This window comes from Rhinoderma darwinii, chromosome 1 (genome assembly GCF_050947455.1).
Source record: "Rhinoderma darwinii isolate aRhiDar2 chromosome 1, aRhiDar2.hap1, whole genome shotgun sequence".
NCBI lineage: Eukaryota > Metazoa > Chordata > Amphibia > Anura > Rhinodermatidae > Rhinoderma > Rhinoderma darwinii.
Window position 1 is genome coordinate 442,731,094 of NC_134687.1, and position 12,967 is coordinate 442,744,060.

The following is a 12,967-nucleotide window of genomic DNA, read 5'->3' on the forward strand; positions in this document are numbered from 1 at the left end:
AAGAAGTGCATGTCACTTCTTGAGATGTTCTTGGAGCCGTTTTTCATAGACTCTATAGAAAAACAGCTCCAAAAACGTCCGTCAAAAACGCAGCAAGAAACGCGAGTATGATTAAAAAACGTCTGAAAATCAGGAGCTGTTTTCCCTTGAGACGTTTTTGAGTTTGTGTGTGCACATACCCTTAAAGTGTAATTTTTTTTAGTAATCTTTAGAGGGCATTTTCACTAAAAATAAAATAAAATCAGCAGCCATTACAAAAGATCACGTATTCTATCACCATTTTCCCCCCAAAATTCTTAAAAGGCAAATCTGAATAGTATATGCAATATGTGGGCATGCAAATTATCACTGCAAGGGAAGAAGTTATAATTTAGAAAGGTCTGGACAACATTTCAAAGTTCTTTTCTACTCTAGTGATTATTATTTTATTTCAGGAGGCAATGCTCTTAAAATATGGTAGCAGATCTATAATGGTATGAGCAGCCATTGTGTGGTAGTCCTTAGGACTAAGCTATTGAACCCTTTATGTTCTGTTATAGACTGACCAGGTACACCTAGCTGTGCATAAACTGTTCTCTAAGAACTTTTCCATATTCAAAGATAATGAGGATCTCATATACACAGCCGGGGGGTTAAATGTTGCTGTATTGGTTGACTAGAAGACTCTTCATATGTGAAGATGTTGCCATGTTGATGCATAAATGTCCAGATTTGTAATTCCTATCTTTTAACAGATGAATCATATTTCATAAGTTAAAGGTTTGTTTTTTTTGTCGAAAATGCCATAAAGCCCGTTTTGATTCTTCAGTTATTCAACCCTTGACCTTTTTTGGTAACATTTCAACAATGTATACTGAGAAATGTCACTGAATATCCTATCATATGTTTCTACTTATAAAATCATGTCTTGTATTCATCTGTTCTATATGACTAACTTTAATTTGCAAAACAGGCCTGCGTATCTTCCCTAGAAACTCACAAAATACATACAAGGTGTTCAGACCTCCAGATTATCTCTGCACAAGTCATTTATATTTAAATTAAGTTCATTACCTTTTCCGCACATCATGCACTAAACATGAATGATTGCCTAATATCGTTTGGCACAGAAATGAAGACTGTAAAATGTGTTAGAACTGCAAACAAACAACCCAGCCAGTAGCTATTTCTACCATTAAAGGGGAAGAGTGAAAGAATACTGTACAGTGCCAACTACATTTTACCCGCTTCCTTTGTTTAGTAGAGCGTTCCTTGTTTTAGTTCCCGGCAGTCTCTGTGAGTCACTATCAAGGTCAAATTTCAGCAGACAATATTAACACAAACATTGGAGAACAAGTGTAAAAACGAATGCAGAGGAAGACCAGTGGAGCTACCTATCTTGACCAATCAGATTCATATATATATATATATATATATATATATATATATATATATATATATATTTGTGTCAATAACCTAATAGTCTATCTCTTACAGGAGGTTTAGTTGCTTGTAATGTATTATCTTTCTATCCTTTTTGCAAGAGAAATCTCAAAATACACTGGCTTGCTGTAGAGCTTGTGCTGGGCTTGTGCTTATTCACAGCAGCCAATCTGAACACTCAGAGCTGCAGTGTAAAAGAGGGAAAGACAGAGCAGCAGCCTGAGCCACCAATGAGCTATGGGGGGCATCATTAAGATTACTTTCTTTACAAGCTAAAATGTTGGCAAGACACATACAATAAAAAAATAATAATAGTAGGTAATCATCACCTATGGAATACTGGCTTAATGAGGATCTGTCACTAGGTCGTATAAGTTGAACTGGTTTATTGAACTGATTAGCACTGTCTCCCTGATTCTATCACTGATTTTCTTTTTTTCCTGGACGCCCTCGTTCCAGAGATATGACCCACTGTTGTATTGACTTCCTATGTGCTAATTTGCTGTAGTTAGCCAACAGGGTGTGAACTACTAGCCGCCTTGGGTATGATGCCATACGGTTTGCACACCTGGATTTGGGGATTTTCTGACATTCTCTGTAGATCCTCTCAAACTCTGTCAGGTTGGATGGTAGACAGCCATTTTCAGGTCTCTCTAGAGATGTTCGATTGGGTTCAAGTTAGGACTCCAATGGGGCCGCTCAAGGACATTAACAGAGTTGTCCCTAAGACTGTGTGCTTAGATTCATTGTCTTGTTGGAAGGTGAATCTTCGGCCCAGTCTGAGGTCCAGAGCACAGTGGACCAGGTTTTCATTAAAGGGAATGTGTTGCCAGAAAAACATGTTTTTTTTTTAAAAATTAAACATTTAGTGTGTGGGTGATTAAACATTGTTCAAATTTTTTTTATTTTTTTCACGAGTCAGGAAATAGTCAGGAAATATTATAAATTAATTCTAATTTATAATACTACCCATTTTTGGTCACTAGATGGAGCTATTCCCAAAATTGCAGCATTGCAACATTGGGTTAAAAGCCCTCGCTCTAGTGAGCTCTCAGCATCCCCCCCTCCTTTATCCTGGCTAGTGCCGGGATAAACGAGGGGTTTGAACGGTGTAACCTCCTACACTGTGTGTCGCCATTTTTTGAGCTAACACACAGTGTAGTAGGTTTACATACAGTAGTAAACACACACAAACACGAACATACATTGAAATCTCTTACCTGCTCCTGCCGCCGCGGCTCCCTCCGGCCCGTCCGCTCCGTTTGCTGCCGCTGGTCCAAGTGCACAAATCCGGAAGCCGCGACCGGAAGTAGTAATATTACTGTCCGGCCGCGACTTCCGGTCCACAGGAAAATGGCGCCGGACGGCGCCAATTTCGAATTGGACTGTGTGGGAGCGGCGCATGCGCAGTTCCCACACAGACGCCGTACACTGAAGTCAATGGGACGGGAGCCGTTCGCAGTCCCTATGGGACTGTGGCTGCCGTATTCCATGTCTGTATGTGTCGTTAATCGACACAGACAGAAATGGAACAAAAAATGGCAGCCCCCATAGGGAAGAAAAAGTGTAAAAATAAGAAAAAGTAAAACACAAACACACAAATGAATATAAACGTTTTTAATAAAGCACTAACATCTTTAACATATAAAAAAATAATTTGTGATGACACTGTTCCTTTAAGAATATCTCTGTAGGCAATATCTCCATTCATCTTTCCGTCAACCCTGTCCTAGCCACTGAAAAACACCCCCACAGCATAGTGCTGCTACTACCATGCTTCACTGTAGGGATGGTATGTGGCAGGTGATGAGCAGTGTCTGGTTTCCTCCAGACATGAATCTTAAAGTTGAGGCCAAAAAGTTTACTTCTTGGTTTTGTTAGACCACAGAATCTGGTTTCTCAGTCGTAGGCTCCATGCACACAACCGTATTTTTCATCAGTAATTACAGACAGTAACTACTGACAGTAATTACGGAGCCATTCATTTCTATTGGCCACGGACAACTTTCAGCATTTTTACTGATGGGTGTGTGTGCTGAAAAAATTATAGAGCCTGTCTTATTCTTGTCCGTAATTACGGCAAGGACTCTCCCGTAGAAGTCTTTGGGAATTTCCGTATACCGTCCGTATTTACGGAAGCTCTGCTATGTAACATGCTGATGACATAATTTGCACCCTCCCTTTTTATTTTATGGATCCGTATGTAATACGTATTTAAATACGGATGCAATACGGACCGTATTTACAGACATCCTTTCTGTATATACGGATCAAATATGGATGCCTACGGATCCGTATTTACGGAGAGTATTTTGGGATAGATGAAAATATGGTCGTGTGCATGGGCCTGAGAGTCCTTTAGGTGCTTGAATTTTAATTTTTATTTATCACAAGGCCTCAACATAACAAAATGTGAAAAAAAGTGAAAGGGTCTGGAGACTTTCCGAATAAACTGTATTCAGGTCAGTTAACCAGTTCAACTTATATGACCTAGTGACAGATCCTCTTGAAATATATTTTAATACTTCAACTGGAATTCAATCTTAGCCTTCTAAATTACCATTGGCATCCAACCGTTTACCATGGCCAAGAAGATAGGTCTTATTCGCTCTAGTTTGAAATATGTAATCCTCCAATAAAATTCTTTCAGATAGTATAAAAGACACATATATCATCAACTCCACCAGCATCTGGGCCAGACGATAAAATGTATTAAAATGATGTTGATGAGTGTATATGTTTTGAACACAAGCCGTCCTCCTGTGAGCATATTCCTACTAATCATTGTTATAAACATCCCCAAGATGTTAGACTTAGGAAACGCATAGCAGAGGCCCCTAGTGGGATGGATGAAACATTAGACATTAACAGATGTGATAAAGAAAACGAACACTTACTATGGTCCATAAGATCCTGCACTGCAAAGACACTTTCCAGTCTCAAAACAACACTCTCCGTTAAAACAGTCCGTGCACCTAAAAGCACAGTCCTCTCCATATGTACCATTAGGGCATTTTGTTTCACACCTGAAAATAACAATAATAATCACTTATAATCTTTCAGAATTTTATAAACATGTACAGGCATCAAGTATAAGGGTTAGTTCACACTGAGTTTTTTGGCGCTGATTTTGACGTGGAGACCGCGTCGGAATCAGCGCCAAAAACGTCCGAAATCGCCCCTTTAATGACAGGCAGAGGCGTTTTTTTTTCCCCCGGTTGGCTTTTGCTCGCTCGCGGGGAAAATAGGCTACATGTCTTTTCTTGCTGCGGTTTCCGCCTCTGACCTCCCATTGAAATCATTTGAAGACAGAAAAAACCTCTGATGCTCATTTCTGAGCGTTATTTTCGCAGCATTTTTTGCCTGTGGTCCTTACATTAGCTTCAATGGCCGGGGGCGAAAAACGCCGAAAAATATGTGCAGGCAGTTCAAAATCTGCCTTAATATTCCTGGAGGAATTCTAAGGCCTAACTGTCATTGTGACTCAATATACTGCAACATAACATATTGAAATGTGTTTTCATTAGACCAATGTGCCAATCCATATTCAAACAGCTTCCTGGTCTATGAAGCCTGCACGTCTCTCATCGTGAGCAGGATCAATAGAATAAAAATAGTTTAAGTGCATACCCGCCAACATATTAAAATTGGTGCAAAAATATATACACAGTGTAACTAGATCTCTCCTCCAAACTAGTAACATAGTATCATTTACAATTATGCAGCGTTTCTTTTATAGTTGCATTTTCTATCCACCTCTCTCTCTATTTGTCTCTCATAATACCACCTACCTACCACAGCATTTGTTGAGATGTAATTAAATTATTGTAATAATAAAAGGGTTTTACATCCAAATCAGGTCAACAATGTAAGTATTAGTCCTTATTCACATGAACGTGTCCATTTTGCACGCGTAAAAAATGCACCGTTTTTCTTGTGTTGCACTTCCGTGTGGCATCCGTGTACAGTGCACATCTGCGGTTTTTGTCACGCGGTTTTTACCTATTTATTTCTTTAGCAACTCTTGCGTGAATCACGGACAACACACGGATGACGTCCGTGTGCTGTCCGTTATTTTCACACACTCTTTGACTTCAATAGGCTGCGTGGTGCGTAAAAACGCACCAAAATAGGACATGCAGTCATTTTCACGCAGCGCATGTCTGAATAGCCCCATTGATTTTCATATGTCCGTGTGGTGTTCGTGAAAAAAATGGACAGTACACGGAGACGAGATACGCTCATGTGAATAAGGGCTTACAACCATTTTAATACATAGTCCCCCCCCCCCCCAATGTTAGGCTTCCCAGGCCTGTGCTGCAGCTGTCTTCAGTTCCTGCTTCTTCTATTACCTCCAATTTTGCCTTCAGCAAATGGTCAATTGCTGGGGCGTAGCTAGGAAAGACTGGGCCCCATAGCAAACTTTTGACTGGGGCCCTCCCTTCCCTGGGTATCACACAACCCCCCCCCCCCCGGTAGATAGTCCCTTCCTATAGATTCCGCCACACAGCGCCCCCCCCTATAGATAGCCCCATACAGCCCCCTGTAGATAGCGCCACACACATTCCCCTGTAGATAACGCCTAACAGCCCCCTGTAGATAACACCATACAGCCCCCTGTAGATAACGCCATACAGCCCTCCCCCTGTAGATAACGCCATACAGCACCTTGTAGATAACGCCTTACAGCCCCCTGTAGATAACGGCATACAGCCCTTCCCCTGTAGATAACGCCATACAGCCTCTCCCCCTATAGATAACGCCATACAGCCCCCCCAAAAAATAAAAAAACGGCCTATAATTTGTCCTACAAAAAAGATGTATCCCCTATCCACAGGATAGGGGATACATTTGGGATCGCTGGGACGCCCAGCGATAAGGAGAACAGGGGACCGAAAGTCCCCCGAAGTTCTCCATGACAAACCTCGGACTTCCAGGGTCTGCGCAGTTCAATAAAAATGAAAGGTGCGCTGGTCACGCAAGCGCGACCGATGCACAAGTAATTTCTATGGAGCTGCCGATAGACCCCGGAAGTCAGAGGTTTGTCATGGAGGACTTCGGGGGGACTTTCGGTCACCCGTTCTCCTTATCGCTGGGCGTCCCAGCGATCCCAAATGTATCCCCTATCCTGTGGATAGGGGATGCATGTCTTTTGTAGGAACAACTCTTTCTGTGGCGTCGCGCTGTAGCAGCCGTAGCAGCTGCTAGCGGAGCCTCCGGCCATGGGGGGAGGGCCGTGCCAGCGGGTGGCACGGGCCCCCTCATGCTGTGGGCCCCGTAGCAGCCGCTACGACTGCTATAGTGGTAGTTACGCCACTGGTCAATTGGATTGAGCTCAGGATATTGTCTTAGCCATTACAGATAATTTTTTGTCTTAAGATTCTTGGGTTGCTTTTGCAGTTAGTTTGAAGGGAACCTATCATGTAATTTTGCCCCCATTAAGCCGCCATCATGCTGTAAAAAATGATCTGACAAGGTTTCCAAAAATGCCCCTGTATGTTTTCACAGCCTTTTTGAAACTGTGCGTTCTATAAGGCCTAGTTCACACTGGGTCTTTTGGCTTTGAATTTGATGCGGAAACCGCGTCGGAAACAGCGCTAAAAAACTTCCGAAACCGCCTCTATTGATTTCATTGGGAAATGGATGTGTTTTGTTTTCCTGAACGGCTGTTAGTCGCTCGCGGGGAAAAAACGCGACCTGTCCTTTCTTGCCGCGGTTCCACCTCTGACCTCCCTTTGAAATCAAGGAAGGCAGAAAAAGTGCTTTTGGCAGTGGCGAAATGGCTGTGGGCAAAAAACCCGGCAAGAAAGTGCAGGCAGGTCAAAACCTGCCTCAAAATTTCTGCCTGCAATATACTCCGTGGGAACTGCACCTAAGAGTCATGGGAGGCGGTATCAATATCCTGGAGTCATGCAGTCCGTCTGCAAACCTGCCATTTAAGGGTATGTTCACACGACCTATTTTCAGACGTCATTCACGCGTTTTATGCCTCGAATTACGCCTGAAAAGATGTCTCCAATACGTCTGCAAACATCTGCCCATTGCTTGCAATGGGTCTTACGATGTTCTGTTCAGACGAGGTGTAATTTTACGCGTCGCTGTCAAAAGACGGCGCGTAAAATTACGCCCGCGTCACAGAAGTGCAGGACACTTCTTGGGACGTTTTTGGAGCCGTTTTTCATTGACTCCAATGAAAAACAGCTCCAATTATGTCCGTAAAAGACGCCGCCAGAAACGCGAGTACATGCAAAATCTTCTGAAATTCAGGAGCTGTTTTCGTGTCGTGTGAACATACCCTAAGGCTTGATTGACATCCCAAGCAGCTCTACATAATGAACAGCCTTCTCTAACTCTGTTGGAAGCACTATTGCCTTGTACTCCCCAGGCATGCACGGGGCAGCAATGAAGCCGAGCAGAGTACACCTGTTCCTGTGCGTGCCAGGAAGTACAAGGCAATGGCGCATCCGTGAGAGTTGGAGGAGGCCACTAGTGACAAAGAGCGGCTGGGGAATGTCAATGAAACCTGGAAAGGCAGGATTGGAGACTGGATTGCGTTACTTCGGGATAGCTGCACCGCTTTCCATAACTCTAAGGGTATGTGCACACACACTAATTACGTCCGTAATTGACGGACGTATTTCGGCCGCAAGTACCGGACCGAACACAGTGCAGGGAGCCGGGCTCCTAGCATCATACTTATGTACGATGCTAGGAGTCCCTGCCTCTCCGTGGAACTACTGTCCCGTACTGAAAACATGATTACAGTACGGGACAGTTGTCCTGCAGCGAGGCAGGGACTCCTAGCATCGTACATAAGTATGATGCTAGGAGCCCGGCTCCCTGCACTGTGTTTGGTCCGGGACTTGCGGCCGAAATACGTGCGTCAATTACGGACGTAATTAGTGTGTGTGCACATACCCTAAGGGTATGTGCACATGCTTAATAAAAAAACGTCTGAAAATACAGAGCTGTTTTCAAGGCTGTTTTTTTAGCAACTCACGTTTTTTCTGTTAACGTCATTGTTCATCAACACTGGAGCTATCAATTTGTTTTTAAGCATTTGTCTGACTATGAGCAGATATTATAGCCCTAGGAAGCACAACATTAATTCTGTTTGTTTTTGTCAGATAGTCAACAAATACATGGGAACCAGTTCCGTTGGCAGCCATATGTGCCCACACTATAACACTACCTCCACAGATGAGGTGAACGGACAGAAGAGGTGGTGTTCCTTGGTTCATGAGCAATTTCTTCCCTTTGTATGCTCTACTCCTCCAAAATTCTCGTGCAAGTTGATGTTTCATTTGTCCATCAGATGTTGTCTCAGAGCTGTGCTTGTTTATATATATATCCAAGAAAAGAGACTGGAAGCAGCACTGAAATGCTTCCATGGAGGAAGTGAAACGTTGCTGTGTTGGGTGAATAAATTCAAATTTTTTGCTGAGTGTTGCTTCCAGTCTCTTTTCTTGGATATATGCATGAGGAGCACGTCACTCCTTATCTTTGAAGCTAGCACCAAACGTTTTCTTGGATATTTACACAGTGCTGCTCCTATCCCCTGTTTTGCTGTATATATATATATATATTTCTTTTATTTATTTTTTTCATTCTATTTGATCTCTGGTTTTCCTGTTTTTGAGGCTCACCAATGATTTACATCTCGTGGTAAACCCTCTGTATTTACTCTGGTGAAGGCTTCTTATCCCATGGAACGTGTTCTTAATCCAGCCAACTGTTTTTGAGGGCTTTTTTCTTCAGCAGGAAAAGAATACTGTCATCCACCACAGTTGTTTTCCACCTAATGTTGGCTTGCTTTACTGGCAGGGACACCGCTGAAGACTTCATATTGAGGGTCAACAGCAACTGATTCCGAACACAAATGCCACACTTAAAATCAACACTAGACATTGTATATAATTACTTGTAAGTGAAATAAATGGATAACACACACCTGACCATGAAACAGTTAAGCAGCAAACGTTTTTATTACTTTAGAGCCCCTAAATTGGGAGGGGGGTCTTTGGTTGTAAATTCTGCCCGGTTCACTGATTTGGTATATACCCTCATATTAAAGATAAATCTGCTCTTTGAGCTCCTAGTCATAATTTAAATTCAATTCCAATATGCTATTGCAGTCAGCTAAAATAACATCAACTTGGTCAATGTCCAAATATATTAGGTTTTCCCATCTCACAACGCCACTGTGCAAGGAAAAACAGTGAAGGGGACACATCGCTAAATAACTGCTTGTGGACATTTCATTCTCAGGATTGGTGGGGGTCCCAGAGGTCAGACCCCCACCAATCAGAAAGTAATGCCATATACATACTGGTGATATGCCATCATATTAGATTGGAATAACCCTTTAACTATACATATAACAATACAAATGTAATAGCAAACACACTTGCCTCAGGCATCCCACAGCATTAAACTTTGTACTGTGACCCTTTGGAGTATACCCTGATATTTTGTATAATATAAGTGGCTCCTCTGTAGGAGTAGGCTCCTTTATAACTTATCTCCTTTCGCCCTTCCTTTATAAATAATCTCTCTTTTTAGTCTCTAGTACTGGTCAGTACAAATGAAATAAGAACAAAATCCATCTTTAGTTTTTCTGCTACTCCCTTTGTAATCATACAGTGATTGGAAACTCAACCGATCTGATATCAACTGTCATTTTGCAAGTCAAAATAAGTGTTTTCTTTGTAATAGACTACCCCACTGTTTTTCATCTGCACTTCTTAAATGTCCTTTTTCGCACAACAAACGTTAGGAATGTTGGCTATGTGAAATGTTGGCCAGATGTGTAAACCACAATTCTCAAAGACCTTTTGATGGTCAGCCTACATCACTGTTTCTTTTTTCTTAGACCTTTTGCCTTCTGTGGTTTCTTTTTTTTCGTACCTTTTTGCTTACTTAGTCCATAATTACTTACTCTGGCTTTTGTATCTATCATATCAGTGTCACAGTGAAGTCAAATAAAATCAACAAAATACGTCCTCTCCTTACCGGTCACCTATCCAGCCAGGATTGCAAACTGTACACTTCCCATTTAGGTGGTTGCAGGTGTGTCCATCTTTGCAAGAAGGACATATTTTAGAGCACTCATCACCATAGAAGCCATTGGAGCAAACTTGATCACACTTTGTCCCATTCCAGCCTGGTCCACATGCAATGCACCTGCCATCAGCAATGGTACAAGGCTGCTGTTCCTTACACTGACCACACCTGAAAGATAAAACATTTTTGGTTCATTCAAGTGGCAAAGATCATCTTTAAAAATATTCTTAGCATGATCTATGACAAATGGAGAATAGAAAAGTGTGTGAATTTATATAAAAGGGATTTTCCAGTGACAGTATATTGCTTGGACCAATTGTTACAATGAAAGGACTGTGGCACTCAAAATTTTTCTCTGGACAGCGCCTCTGACATTAAGGAATTGTTGCAGGTACTACAACTGAGACCAATCACTTGAATAAGTATGTGTTTCAGTTCTTTGCACAGTGTCTGAACGGAAATGTCACTATACAGTGAAAATGACGAAGGTGCATAGCTTCAGTAATTTGGGAAAGCCATGTAACAGCATCTGTAGGTGCTGTAACAGGAATCCTTTCGTGCCATCCGTAAAAAAAGACTTAAACTATGGAAGGGCTGGGTACAACTTTTAACAACTTCAAATAATTCTATTTGCTGTATATGTGTTAAAATAATAAAAAAAATATGTACTTCTCTTTTAACGCCCCACCCCCACCCGCTGCTCCTGTGCTGATCGTTTCCCAGGCCCCTACTGGTCTCTGTTTGCAACACTTTAGTGTTTAGTTGCTGTGCTCACGTGTCGTGATGACACGTCAATGTTGTAGCAGTTAAAACAAACACGAGCGAGGATCCGTGGGTGCAGCAGGGGTAAAGGAAAGTCAATTTTTTTTATTTTAACACATATAAAGTTTATTTAAAAATGTTTGACAAGGCTAGAAAGTCCCATAAGGAGGGATCTAGTTAATGATGACAGATTACTGCTGAAGAACTATGAACAGGACATAGAATACATGTGAAACAATTAAAAGTTGAAAATTATGTACCAAAAATGATGCAGGAAAGCAGTAAAAGTCTACGCCCCACAACTAAAGTTTACTCAATATTTTGCATATTCGACCAGTCCACTATTTATGCAGTGAAAACATTATTAAAATAATTTGTAACATATCATAAAGTCAAGATAATTGAAGTAGTGAGGTCTCCTTACCGCTTCTTACAGAACAGTCCATAGTGTCCAGCTGGACATGGTTCACGGCAATATTTGCCCCTATAGCCAGGCTCACAAGTGCAGGTTCCATCCACTTGATTACATTTCCCTTTTAAACACTGACATATTCGATCACATCGTGTGCCCCATAAACGTTCTCTGCACAGGCAGCGTCCTGTTAGTTGATCACATGGTGAGTTGTTGCATGTGCACTGGTTGTTACAGCTCCGTGCCCACCATCCTGGGTGGCAAATGCATCTTCCAGTGGCTTGGTCACACTGTGAGTTGGAACTGCAGTAACAGACATTTGAACACTGAGGTCCCCAATAGCTTGGATCACACGTACATTTCCCAGTTTCTTGGTCACACTTGCCATATTTACAAAGGCAGGCATTCTCACAGTTGGGTCCCCACCGGTTTGCATTGCATGTACATTGACCGCCTACGTCATCACATTGTCCATGAGGATGGCAAGAACATTTTTCTTTACAGTCTGGACCCCAGAACTGTCTAGGACACTCTAGTAGAGAAAAGTTTAATAGAACATATTATACATTCTTATATCAAGTCACCATACATTGTATCACTTAGTAAAAAGAGACGTGATCCAATATATAGGAGGTTCATCTAGAAGTAAAGTATTGTGACGAAAAGGTTTTTCTATGAAATTCTCATAGATATAAAGCATTTAAAACATCGGTAGAGACTATTGATATGCTAGTTGATACCTCTTTAGTTAAAGTCATATTTCTATACTATTATTTTCATTTTTGAATGAGCGTCTTTTAGTGTGAAACGGCAATCTTTTAAAATGTAGTGAATCTACACACAAAGTGTACTGGGCAACTTATGATGTACTGCTGACTTTAAAATGTATGAAAACATCTTATTTCTCCTCTGCCCTTGGCAATGCAATCTCTTACTAGTTCATAGCAAATGATTAACTACTACCAAATCGTATTGCATATTATTTACTTTGGGAAATCACGAAACATGAAAATACATCAATCAAAATTATAAAATTGGAACTTTCACAAAATAAGGTATACACAATTCTGTAGTTATTTGGGAAAGTGCATATGCAGGTACACATTCGTAACTTGCTTCTAGTCAAGTACATGGCCACACATATGGACTAAACATACACCCAAAAATATATTTGTGTGTACACATATATACATATGTGTGTGTGAGACACCCATGTGTGTCCATATATGTTGACCAAAGGTAGCTGTCTAACAACAACTCAATCTGATGTGTTTGGTTGCTGCTTAAATGTAGTCATTGTCACATTCA

The 12,967-nt window shown here is 41.5% G+C and overlaps 1 protein-coding gene across 1 annotated transcript in view; it reads right to left on the reverse strand.

Annotated features, from left to right (window-relative positions):
- The window catches only part of SCARF2 (scavenger receptor class F member 2), a 215,887-nt gene that overhangs the window by 99,761 nt on the left and 103,159 nt on the right, over positions 1-12,967 (reverse strand). Inside the window, exons 4-6 of the mRNA XM_075831042.1 lie at positions 11,672-12,191; positions 10,435-10,653; positions 4,320-4,448 (exon numbers count right to left, since the gene is read on the reverse strand). Of these exons, the coding sequence (XP_075687157.1) occupies positions 4,320-4,448; positions 10,435-10,653; positions 11,672-12,191 (868 nt within the window). The remainder of the gene's footprint in view (positions 1-4,319; positions 4,449-10,434; positions 10,654-11,671; positions 12,192-12,967) is intronic.